Raw genomic sequence first — 12,629 nt, 5'->3', positions numbered from 1 at the left:
AGCAGTACTCACGATCGACCACAAGGTGGTGGAAGAGATTTAAAGGTTAATTAACTTTTATTATGCAGACACCTTCACCAACCATCACCTGTCAGTGAACTCCAATCTCTTATTTTTGGCTAAAGAAACAATAATTCCCTTTTTAAGGCATCAACAGATCACTGACTAATAGTGCAAACAGAGTTCTGGTTTGACTCTGTACATTTAAAGTTAGAGCCAGAGATCGTACCAGGACTTCAGTCAGGATGAGTGGGAGAGTAAACATCCCCAAGACCTTCTTAACCTTGTTAGAACAGCCATAAAATCTGCATCATTCATCAGGCTGGTTTTAAATCTGTCTCGTATACGTCCGATGATCACAGGCACTGGTCACAAGATGAACTCTAAAGGAAATGTCCTCACCACATGACTCTCACATTAGCACATACTGGGTGTTTTCCCTTCGATATTCATGAAATCATATCTGATAAAAAGTTGGTGTTTTATTAACATCCACAGGAAACATAATAATTTTGTAATTTGTAATAACCATGGTATAGTAAACAGTCTCTTGTTGGTTTTTTAAACATAGAAAAAGCAGGATGATATGCATATGATGACATCACCATTGCACTGCTGATCACATCCAAGAAATTAAAGGCAGAAGACCCAGTCCGATCAGAAACAGGCAAATAGGCTAAAGTCTGTTTAAAAAAAGAAACACCTGTCAGCGTGATCCATTGACAGAAATTCAGCCTTTTCACCAAAAATGTCTCAAAACTTTTATCTTCTTTTTTTTTTTTGCTTGTAATGGCTCACAGACATATGCCACTTGGAAAAAGACACTGTCCTGTCCAGTCTCCAGGAGCTAATGGATCAAAGTGTAAATCAGAGCTGTCAAACACTCCACCACACGAGGAGCCATCTCTACCAGCGGCGGCGGAGAAGTTCAGTGGCTGAGGACAGATGGTTTCTCTTCGGTTCAGTTTTATTCCACAGTTTCTAGCAGCTGAATTTAAACCACAGCATTTTTTTTATGTCAAATGTCAAATTCATTAGAATGATGTGGTCCAAAAGTGGCACGGGAGACTTTCAGCGACTGGATGCACGTTTTCAGGAGAAAGGTGGTGGGAGGTGGAGTATATATCCACTGTCAGACAGAGCTGAGCTTTACCAGTCCTCTGACAGAGTCCTCGTGTAGCGAGTCCTGGCTGGCTGGGTTGAAGAAGCCGGCCTGCATGGTGTGGCTGTGACCCATGGGGCTGCCGCAGGGAAGCATACCCGGCGGCGAGGGCACTTCCTCTGGGGTGAGAAAGTGGTGATGGGCCAGCGGCTCCTGCAGCGGGTGGCTGTGGTTGTGCACCAGGCCGTGCCCGTGGATGGGCAGCATGTCGGTGGCGTCGTGGCAGCTGAGGCTGGGGGTGGACGTCGGCGGCGTGGGCTGGCCGAGGGGGAGCGAGGTGCACGGGCCGGCCAGGGTGAGGGAGGTGCGGCCCGGTAGAGAGCCTCCGTTTTCGGGGGAGGTCGTCATGATGACTGGCTCGCTGCTCTGCTGCTGCTGGAGGAGGAGGGGGGTGGCGGCGGCCTGCAAAACGAATTTGGTGCTCTGAATGCACTGGTCTTGGTCACACTGAGAGAGAGAGAGAGCGGCAGAAAAAGCAGAAGGAAGGAGGAGGAGCGGTACGGGAGTGGATAGAAAGAGATAAATAAGGTGCCAGAGGTGGAGGACGGAAATAGAAAACAAATGAGAGAGAGGCGAGTGTTGGAAATTAGATGGAGAACAGTAAAGAAGGAAGAGGCGGTGGATCAAGGAAAACAGAATAAGTGAGGAGGCAGGAGAGGAGGGGGCAGTGATTGGATAAGGGAGAGAAGAAAGAGAAAAAGATGTTAGTACCCATGTTAGAATGCAGAGCCACACCGAGAACCTGCACCAGCTCGTGCATCTGCCCCAGTAAAAACAGCTCAAGTCAATAGACAGAGTTGGAATCACGGGGTTATTAAGTCACTGCTTCATGGCCTATTGATCTCCGCGGCTTTGCTTCAGAATGGAAATCACACGTCTAAAAACTGGAGCACAGTAATTGGGTTAGGACACAGAATCATCGATAGCGCACAGCTACAGGGAGCTTAGCTTTAACCCCATTAGCCCTTTTATCACCACACAGCGATCATGTGCATTAGAGACCGGTTTGCAGATGGAAGAGCAGAGGTGACGGTCGGGGATTAAAAAGTCATATAGATAAATAGGAGAAGCATTTTAATGCCTCCCTCCATACCACAGCATGATACGAAATGCTGAAGCACAGAGGTTTGATCCTGGGGGGTCTCACCTTCCTGTCTCAATCACACTGACCTAAAAAGAGCAGATTACAGATGTGATTTAAACAGATGTTGGACCACCTTTGACAGTGAAGGGATGCATCAGCTGCTGTCAACTTATCATCACCTTCACAAGCCTGGAAAGACTAATTGGAGCGACGGACGGTCAGAAATGACTGAAATGACAGAAACGTCACTCGCTGTCACGTCGGCTCGCAGCGACATCACCGGAGCTTTGTCCTTCTCTTTCTACTTTTTGGCTCACGCATGTTTTATTAACAGTCAAAGCCAGACTGTCTGAGTGCTGTCAATCCTCCATTGCAGACACACACCCACCCCCCCACACACACACACACATACACGCGCTGACTGCTGATAGACTAACCTTGGCCAGCGAATAGCAAGTGGGGCGGCTCAGGCCTTGTTGTGGTCAGATTTCACACGCAGCAGAAATGACACAACAAGAATGTAATCTGGTATTTACGGTTTGTTCTTGGCACATACCACTACTTCTTAACTGAACAAACAGGGCATATCAAGATCATACCGCTCCAGTGGCAGGTAATAATTAATAGAGAAAGAAAAATATCACGTTTTAAACTCTGCTCTCCATTACACAACTTGATGTTGAGACAGAAACACAACATTTTCTTTCTACAAGCAAAAATACTGACGTTCCTTCAAGTTCTCAAGCATAAGGCGGTTTGTGTGTGAATATCTGTAGATCTGGGGGATGTGAGCTGGACCAAACTGGTAGTTTGGAGACTTCCTCCCCTTGGGCTCTGGGAAATAGCAATTTCAGCATTTTTCTGAATAATTTTCAACCACATTATTACCTGACAATCAAAATCATAATGGGCTGCAGTCCTACATTAAAATCATTTTGTGCAATCCAAGCCAATTTGTAAAAGAAAATTCACCAACCAGCCAAGATTTTGAGTTTAATTTAATAACAGCAAGGTCATGAGGAGGGTGAACAAGAGACCTTGTGCAAACAAAATGAATGAGTTCCACAGAGCTGAGGCTTTTTAGTTCATCTTTAAACAAGTCTCAATCTGAGGCAGTTGACTCCAACAACAAGTTGAGAGATCGCAGACGTCCATGTTATTCCTGACAACACGACCACAGAGCGGCTGACTGATAAGAACTTGTACATCTGTCTGGGTACCAAGGTGGCAGCTTAGTGGGAAGTTGAGGAAAGACCAAAAGGAGTCTACAATGTTTCTGGCCATGATTTCATCTTTTAGAAGCAGACCAAACAAAGTCTAAATATTGATTATATCCAGCTCTGAGGGGAGTAAAGGACCAAGCTGGGCATTCTGGGTGAGTGTAGCACCGTCAGTCATGCAGCTCAGTGTAAAGATGCTTACGTGTCTCCTCACTGAACTCAGAGTGAGTAGTCAAACTGAAACGAGCTGTGGGGTGTCACTCCCTCATATCTCACTATCAGCCAGGAAATGGTGGTTGATCAGGTTGCACTGTGTGTGCATGTGTGTGTTGTATAAAAATAGTCTGCAGCTCACAAAAGGAAAAAGACAGAGAGAAAAGGAGGAAGGAAGAGCAAAGATAAATATTTACAAAGCTAAAGGCAAATTGTGTAGCATGAAGCGAACAGACCAGTACATCCAAATTATAACAACGTGATTTCTCACAAAACTAAAACTATCTATATGAGCAGATTCCACTGTAGGTTAATAACAGAAATGACTGGATGTTTAATTGTTGTGCACACACCAAAAAGCCCACAGGTACCTGAAACGTATCTGTGGGCTGTGCAAGAAACAATTATCACTTTATCATCATTTCCCATTAATCTGTCGGGTATATGCTATCTCTTGCTGTAGGGCATTGTGCAATATGCAATATGCAGCATTATGGGTATTATTGGGAGGGGTTTATAATTGTTGGGGGGAATATGAAATGGAATCTTAAATGTTAAATGTCAAATGTAGTTGTCTGTACATGTGGGGGGTTGGGCAGACAGTTACGGCTTTATTGGGGAATGTGCAATAACCTAGCAGAGGGTATTTTGCAATATCTATCTAGGATTATGGCTTTTATAGTGGGAATATGAAACTGCCAGGACATGCAATGAAATGTAAATGTTAACGCTGAATGCTAATCGTAGTTTTGATTGTAATGTATATAAAGAGAGGTTGTTAGCTGCTGTGTTGCTGGTGTTTTCTTGGGCTTAAGACAAAGTGTTGTAAGTGAGACAAAAAAGGCTAATCCTATCCTATCTTATATTATCCTTCTAGACTAATTATTTGATCACTATGTCAACAAAATGAGAAATGATCCTGTCACATTCCCAGAGCCCAAGTTAAGATCAGTTTTGTGTGACAGTTCAAAAATCAAATGTTCAATGTTTAGCACAAAATCATGACATTTGAAATAATGGACCCTGATCGTTATGGCATTTTTGCTTGATCAATTACTTTTAAAGATTAAGGGAATATTATTAGAGCTGTTGTCTGTTCAGGTTTAATGGATCAATCGACAAATTCTTTCAATACTAATGAAAAACTTGAAAAAAATAAAATACCACCTCTGGCCCTGACTATCTGAATGGAAAGACACCGTTAGAGGTCAGAGAAAAATCTATCTTTAATAACTCTGCTGGAGTGACCCTTTACTGAAGGCAACGTTCGCTGCTTTCAGTCAAATTGTGTCTATTTTCTCCCATAAGTTAAATCCCAAATGGAGGTTTTATGTTATCAAGGTGTTATGTGACGTCGCACAGTGTTGCCGTGGCAACTGCTTACAAGGCTTCTGCATACCAGGCTGTCGTTTTAAAAGCTGCATCGCAGACAAAGTACCTCAGATAGAAGCGGGGATTCCATTGCCTAAAAGTAAATGCGGCCTCCATGCATTTCCAAACATAGAACTAAAAAAAGAACCTAATGTGGATTAATGTGCGACAGACACCAGTCAACAAACAAACTCAACGATATCCTGTTTCCTCAGTCATACATCAGATGACTGAGGGGAAAAACAGTCAACCTTGGCTTGTGCACAGGGCTTCGTTCTCATATTCAGCTAAAACAAAGACACTGATTAAATGGACTAGTTGCTGATGACAGGCATTTAAATATACAATATCAATTATTTTCCCTAATTTATTATTAAAAAGAGTAAAGACCACTATAAAATCTACACTTAGCTGTTATCTTCATCCTAGATTATCTATGCTGTCATACTCTGATATATGTAGTTCTTGATGCAGATATAAATGGTTGTTCTACTCGACTGTATTTTCCTTCTTAAATTAGTGGAAAAACAGTGATAATAACGTGAAAATTGACAAAACATGAATCAAGTATGATACATTTGTTCCTTCCATCTGCTGCGACTTTATCATCCGCACATCTCACACACACACTTCACTACATTCACACACTTTCTCTGAAGAGCAGCCACCCACACACTCCCGTAGTAAACACACAAAAGTGACAGGAGACTTTTACTCACCGTGGTTTTAACTATTCAGCTAAATCAAACCAGCAGCTGCTTTATAACCTACTTGAAAATAGTTGATCCTGATGAGATCCCTATATGGAAGGTTATAAAATAATGCATATGTCTATGTGTGCAGTTAAAAAAGGCAACAAGCAGGACTTCTATAGCAAACTGATTATTAAGCAGTTATTTCTGAATGTGCTAACATGGGGGGGGGAGGGGGGTGTTGTTATGGCTCTTGGCCCATAACAATTAGTCCACACATTCAGGACCTGAAGACTGATGACATTCATGCTCGATCTCAATGAGAATGAGCAGGACGAGGTCGGGTTTGGATGAGAACAACAAGATGTCTGTGGGGCAGAAGGAGGGCGCCAGTGAAAGACGTATACTCGCTGTGTGTGAATGGGTCTTAAATCTAGCATGTAATGTGTGAGGTAAACAGCTAAAGTGAACAACAGGAGACTTGTTGCCTCTATTCAGGCACCGGAGAGAAGCCGGTCAGCGAGGTCAGCACAATGTCCTCTTCCACAACACAGGCTGTTCTCTCCCAGGGACAGCTTAACATTACTGAGGATATCTGTTTGCTGTGCTTTCTGCGCCGTGGCGTGTTTGCACAAAATGGTCTTATTCATTAGACATCATCATCTCTCTCTGACTCCTGCTTATTCTCTTTTCTTTGGCCCACAACAGGACTTGATTATCAGCATGATGAGAAAACACTAAACCCCTAAACCCCTTACACATCCTGATGATGAGCAAAACCCTGTGACGAGCCAACAAGCTCAGATCGGGGTGAGACAATCTGTGATGCCACCTCAGCAGTGACACACAAAAAGTATACTTCATATCTACTGCTGACCTGATTTTTTACAGAGAACACTCAGCGACACATGCAAGATTTAAAACATCACTGACTTACTGGTTTCCATCCAGAGCAATTTCATCAAGTTTCAATCTAGAAGGACAAGAAATACAAAACTGGCTTTGCTCCCCCAGGTCTGGATACAGTGAAGTTTTTGTGCTTCTGTGGTCTGTTGGAGTGGCTAAGAATGAATTAATGTTGTTGACCATGTTATCCGGTCTAATCCTTAAACCAACAGCTAGTGTTTATCATCATACACCAAAGCAATATTAGACACACTGATTCAAGTCCTGCCTCAATTCCTGAGAGCAGAGTCTCTGTTTCTGGTGAATGATCTGAAGACCACGTCTGAAGATTCACCTTGTTACACAGACTGCTGTTGAGGACGTTTAAAGTTAACTCATTGATTGCCGCGCTCCTTTCCAAAGTTTTAGTCAAGTGTACCGGCAATTTAGACCATTTTTGACTTTTTATGTAGAGCCATAGTGTATTCTATATTATTGCCACCAACACATACTGTAGCTCAATTGAAAGGTTTAACTTTATGCTTCAAATAGCCACAAACCGTTTGTTTCTACGTGCCTCTGTTCCTGAGAAAAGTCAAGCTAAACATGGCTGGGTTTCACCAAAATCCCTCCTTTTTTTCTAGAAAAGGAGATAGAGCGTCTTTTATGAAAGGTGCTCTGTTTGCAGAAGCTGAGTTATGATAAAAACTTCCAGATCATGAGCTGTCATGTGACTTTGATCGTCATCTATTTCAGTTCTCCTCGTCGTAGAGTCCCCAAATTTACATATAATGTGTATTAAAGTGTCTATTTTCATAATTTAAAAAAAAAGCAAAAAACGAAAAATCTCGTTTTTGGCACTCAACGCATGGGAACGAAAAACGAGAAATTACGTGGTTTAATAAAAAAGTTAAAAAGTTAAAAAGTATATAAAATGAAGCATGTCTCTTAAAATGTTGGTTTTGAGATAAGGGCAGATTTTTTGGGGGAGGGCAAGAATAGATAGCTAGATAGATATACTTTATTGATCCCAAGCTGGTACATTACAGAAGAAGAAGAGATGTAGATCTACTTGAGCTTCCTTCATCAAGTGACTGCCTAATTCTGGTTTCTGTAAGAAGACCATGCAGGACTCCAGACTAATATCTTTTACAAGGAGCATAGTGGCCCCTAACTTAAAATTTTAGGAGCGCAAACAGAAAATTTGGGGGCGCACACAGTAAATCGAATTCACATTTCCTTTACATTCATGATACTCGCACACATTGGTCTGGCACCTGAATATATGTGCTATTCTATTTCATATCTGTTTTGTTTTTTTGTTTTTTACATGTAAGGTGATCTTGGGTGTTGAGGAAGGTGCCAACAATTAAAATGTATTATTATTATTATTATTATTACCTGTAATGACAGATTCCAGATTCTTTGAGTCAGCACTTAAAAAACTCACCAAAAAAAAGGTAGTGCAAGTAGTCTGGAGCCCTGCTATGAACATCTTGGATCCCTCATGACAACTCGTCACTCATCTACATCTTTACTTCAATAAGCTTCAGTCAGGTTCTTACCATGTGGCTCTGCTGAGACTGGGTGGCCCCGTACATAGTGATGCCATTGGTTGGTGGGGCCAGCTGCGGTGAGTCGGACTGAATAAAACCCCGTCTGTCGATTAGACTGGAGAGACAAAGGCGTTTTTTTATTAGCATTCATTCACACGTAGTACACAGCAAATGCTATTAGCATCAGATCAAATACAGTAGCCAAACAGATTCTTTCAGAACATGGACAGGCCTAAACGTACATGTACAAAGAAACTGTCAGTCACTTTCCCTGACTGCAACAGCGAGCTAATAGCTACAGCCAGGTTGAGTCTGTGTTACTGTAGGTGGAAAGGATTAGCATACTGCAAATGGAATTCTGCAGCTGTAGTTACTGGAAATGTTTTCTCATTCCTATCAAAGTCATTCAGATTGAAGATTTCAGATCAACTGTTTGTCAACTGTATTCAATCTGACACACACAAAGATGACGAATCTGGATGCATAGAGAAACACGCACGCATATACACAGGGCATGCACACAGTGAATGAAGACAGAAAGTAACCAAGTTCAATCTTTCATATTGTTGTCTTTCTTTTAGATTTGACCACTTGTATTCTCTCTGGGCTTTTAAACTGATTAAACCCTGAGTATGATACTGCACTGTAACATGGTTTAAAGTGCAATATTGCATGTTGTGTACCAGCTTCAGTATTCAGGTCTTGGTTGTGCAGAGGACACAGTGAGCGCACATACTCATTCTTCCACTCACACACACATTCACACAAACTCAACCACAAAAACACAAACACAGAAAATCACAGGTTTGTGATAAATCACTGAGGTCCTGCTGTGGAGCGCTGGAGTGAATCATTGTTTCTGTCCCACTGTTAATGCTGCAGAGCCCTGACACAGCTGCTTAGATAACAACCTCTAGTGAACTCTAGTGAGCATTTACACGTGTGTGGTCATGGGCCAGATATAACGATAGTGGCTATTTATCAGCCAGATACAGGTTGATCTGACACAGAGCAGTCCCTACCACACACACACACACACACACACACATAAACACACGCGCACAGTTAGCATAGGTGTTAAATGGTGCGAGCAGGGTAATCATTTAACAGAAAGTGCGTTGACAGGGAGGCTCCGGTGGGACTGAGCTGGATTCAGGTGGAAATGGTTTCATAGACACAAACTCTGGGAACCTACAGCAGAGGGCCTGTGCTGCTGGTAATAAATACTGAATGTCTGTAAATGTGGTTAGGAGGGAAACAAGCATGACATGTAGAAATGTGAGTCAAGGCCCTCAGCGGGGAATGGGAAATGCAAAAGGGTTTTGTTTGTGTGTCTGTGTGCGGTGTTGCTTCCATAGTCTGAGGCTGAGTCGAAAACATTCCTTCCTTCCTGGCGGATCCAGCTGTGTGAAGCTGGTGGTTGGCCACAAACACACACACACACATACACAGATGGCAGCCACCTGTGCACTGAGGACTCTCCTCTACCACCCACTGGAATCATTACTGGTGACCTATTAGCTTGTGATGGCCAAAGTACCATTCAGCCAGATATGTTATATAAATACAGCAGCTTGGGGCCTCCATCATTTACTGCTCTTCTACTTTGCATGCAGGCATCTGGGGATATGTTGGGAAACTTGAGAAGAAACTGCATGCATTTGATGAACCTTAAAGGGATAGTTCAACATTTTGGAACGTTACGAGACAAGAGTTGTTTTCGAGGTAAATTCATGCAAAAACGCTGATGCACGTTCCTGTTGAGGGCAGTCTCTGCATTTGCCTTGAAAACAACTCCGTCTCGTAACATTCCGTTATTATCTCATAGCGTGGTGAATGTGCAGGTCACAACTTCGTCCATGAGAGCGTTTTGGAGTTGTTGGATTGTGTATCTGATGAGTTTGATGAGGGAAACCAAGAAATTCCATTAGCCTCCGTAGCGTAGCTCTGAGCAGCTCGCGGCTCTGCTCCACCGTTCTAAAAATAGCTTGCACGGACAATTAAAGGTAACAAACCTACTGCTATGACTATAGGGATTATGGCAATGGGCCAATTTGCCAAATTGTTGATCTATCCCTTGAAAATTTCTGTTTGTATTTTACAGTTCAAGTGAAATGCAAATTTAGAGGCTGGTGCTTCCAACGGCTAAAATCTGCTTGTGATGACTTGACATCGTCAGTGTGAGTGCTGTGTATTCAAAGTGGATACAGGGGCCATATGAACAACACACACTAGGTATTTCTGTCCATTGGGGAACAATAAACAACACAATGGAAGAAATGAAAGAACGTTTAAAACCAGGAGGATCGAGAATTACAGCGGCTCAGATGACTAATGAGAATTTACTGAGCAAAATGCTGAAGTGAAAGAGGCTGGGAGGGAACATGCAATGTGTGCTGACATTTACAGTCACATGGCCATGAGCATGTAGCTGTGACAGTTGGCCTGCATTTCGTTAAATCCACCAAACAGCGAGTGTGAAATCTAATATATCTAGCCATCTTGATCTTTGGTTTTAGTTAAAATGAGCTTGAAATCCATTCTGCTCTCAGGAGCTATGTGTAGACAGGGAAAGACGGCGGGCAGGCTCGTCTCAGAACAGATCGTCACATCAAAGGGATTCTTTGCTAACAAGGCTAATTTAGCCTTTGGATAAAATGGAAAATCACAATAAGCGGTGGAAAAAACAGGTGACCTATTATCCAAAAAGGTTGAAAGAAAGACTGAATGGGGATCCGAGAAAGGTCTACAACAGAGCTTCCATGTAATCATCTGGGCATGTGGCAATACGAAAACAACCTCATAAAAACACACACACACACGCCATACCTCGGTGGCAGGGGTCCACACAGTGCTGCACAGCAGTTGGTGAAGATGTTGCCGTGGCTGTAAGGGTTATGGTTGTCCTTCCCTCTTTTAGAAGACCACGAACCTTTTATCTGGATGAGAGCGAGCGACATCATCAGTCACAATTACAGAGACTTGTCACGGATGATGATTGTGTATTGTGTCTAGTCTGGAGCTTAAGATGTTTGTGGTGCCACGTATCAGACCCATGAAGCTGTTCTATCTGTTGTTGTGCAAGTATATTAATATCAAAATTGCTAATTGAAGAATAATGTAAACACAAAAGACTGCTAAAGTAAATACCTTTATGAAACACTTGGTATGTACTTGTAATAGAAATCATTCTAATAGTTTAGTTTTCTCTCTATATTTCTATATAAAAAAATATATATAAATATATATATATTTTTTTTAAATCTATCATCTGAATTCAAGCTAAAATGTTTATCAGTAGTGAAATATTTCCTACTTTGATCCAGGTTGAAAAATAACTGACACAGACTGGATCATAAATCTATGCCTATATGGAAAGTTTAGATAATGTATATTGACTTAGGAGGTCCCATCATTTTGTAATAATGTAAATTTTAAGTGGCATAGTGCTGCCTGATGTTTCACGCTCATACTCACATCTTCATTGGTGGTCTGGTTTGAGCTGATCAGGTAGGTATGGAAGCCCGAGAGGCCCACTATAGACCAGACAGAGAAGAAACACACCACCACCTCCAGCACAGTAACACAGTGAAGTCAAGGAACAAAACGTCGACCACAGTTTTCATTTCCCCCATTCTTTCGTTCAGTGAGGACGGGGACATTGATGTGAAAGCCCATGTAGAAACACACATCATGGGCAGTGTGGACCACAGAGAAACACAAATGGCAGGAGATCTGACAGCCAGCATACTGACCTACAGCCTCGGGGCTGTCCGCCTCTTGCCAATAGTTCCTAGTTACCAGCTCATTTGGCTGGGACTGCAGAACACTGCTCATTTTCTCTGCTCTACATAAAGCATGAAAAACAGACAATGTCCAAGACAAGTCCTTCTGCCTTTTTGAAGAGGACTGTTGCCCCGCGCAACAACTCTAAATACAGTTTCTCAAAGAATGTCATTCATAAAATAAAATCCACAAATACAGACACACCACAATTTTACTATTTAGCACTAAAGTCAAGTCCCTGTGGGCATAATGGAAAAATAATAACTTGGTAGGTCTTTATGGTGCATGCTCAAAGAGAATGAGTCAGGCTGTTAAACTGTACTGTAAAAATCAAATAAATACCTCCACTCTCTTCTTTTCTCTCTCTCTCTCTCTCTCTCTCTCCTCCTCCACAGCAAGGACAAAACATGTCATCATTCACCTTGTACAAAGGACGGCTACAACACTATCGACCGCAATTCCCCTTTATTAAAGTCCTGATGGAGACGGGGCCGTTATCAGCTTGGCTTGGCACACATTCCCCTGGCTGAGAAACAGTTATCTCACTGGGCCATAGAGACAGAGAGGGACAGTGGCATGACCCTGTGCCCTCCACTTGATTTGTGACTCAGAAATATCATTAGGTGTTAGTCAGATAGGACCACTTTAGATTCTCTGAAC

General features: G+C 42.4%; 1 protein-coding gene across 4 annotated transcripts in view; it reads right to left on the bottom strand.

Annotated features, from left to right (window-relative positions):
- Nucleotides 1-462: 462 nt before the first annotated feature.
- The window catches only part of LOC311006009 (palmitoyltransferase ZDHHC14-like), a 46,498-nt gene continuing 34,331 nt past the window's right edge, over nt 463-12,629 (bottom strand). For 3 of the 4 annotated variants that reach the window (XM_083998617.1, XM_083998616.1, XM_083998618.1), the window contains exons 7-10: nt 11,661-11,763; nt 11,013-11,122; nt 8,193-8,298; nt 463-1,609 (exon numbers count right to left, since the gene is read on the bottom strand). In XM_083998617.1, the coding sequence (XP_083854743.1) occupies nt 1,133-1,609; nt 8,193-8,298; nt 11,013-11,122; nt 11,661-11,763 (796 nt within the window). In that variant the 3' untranslated portion in view covers nt 463-1,132. The remainder of the gene's footprint in view (nt 1,610-8,192; nt 8,299-11,012; nt 11,123-11,660; nt 11,764-12,629) is intronic. The other variant, XM_083998619.1, reaches the window with a different exon arrangement.

The sequence above is a fragment of the Trachurus trachurus genome (assembly GCF_905171665.1).
Source record: "Trachurus trachurus genome assembly, chromosome: 22".
Classification (NCBI taxonomy): Eukaryota; Metazoa; Chordata; class Actinopteri; order Carangiformes; family Carangidae; genus Trachurus; species Trachurus trachurus.
Note: the sequence above shows the minus strand (reverse complement) of the source record. Positions and strands in the feature narration are given on the sequence as shown.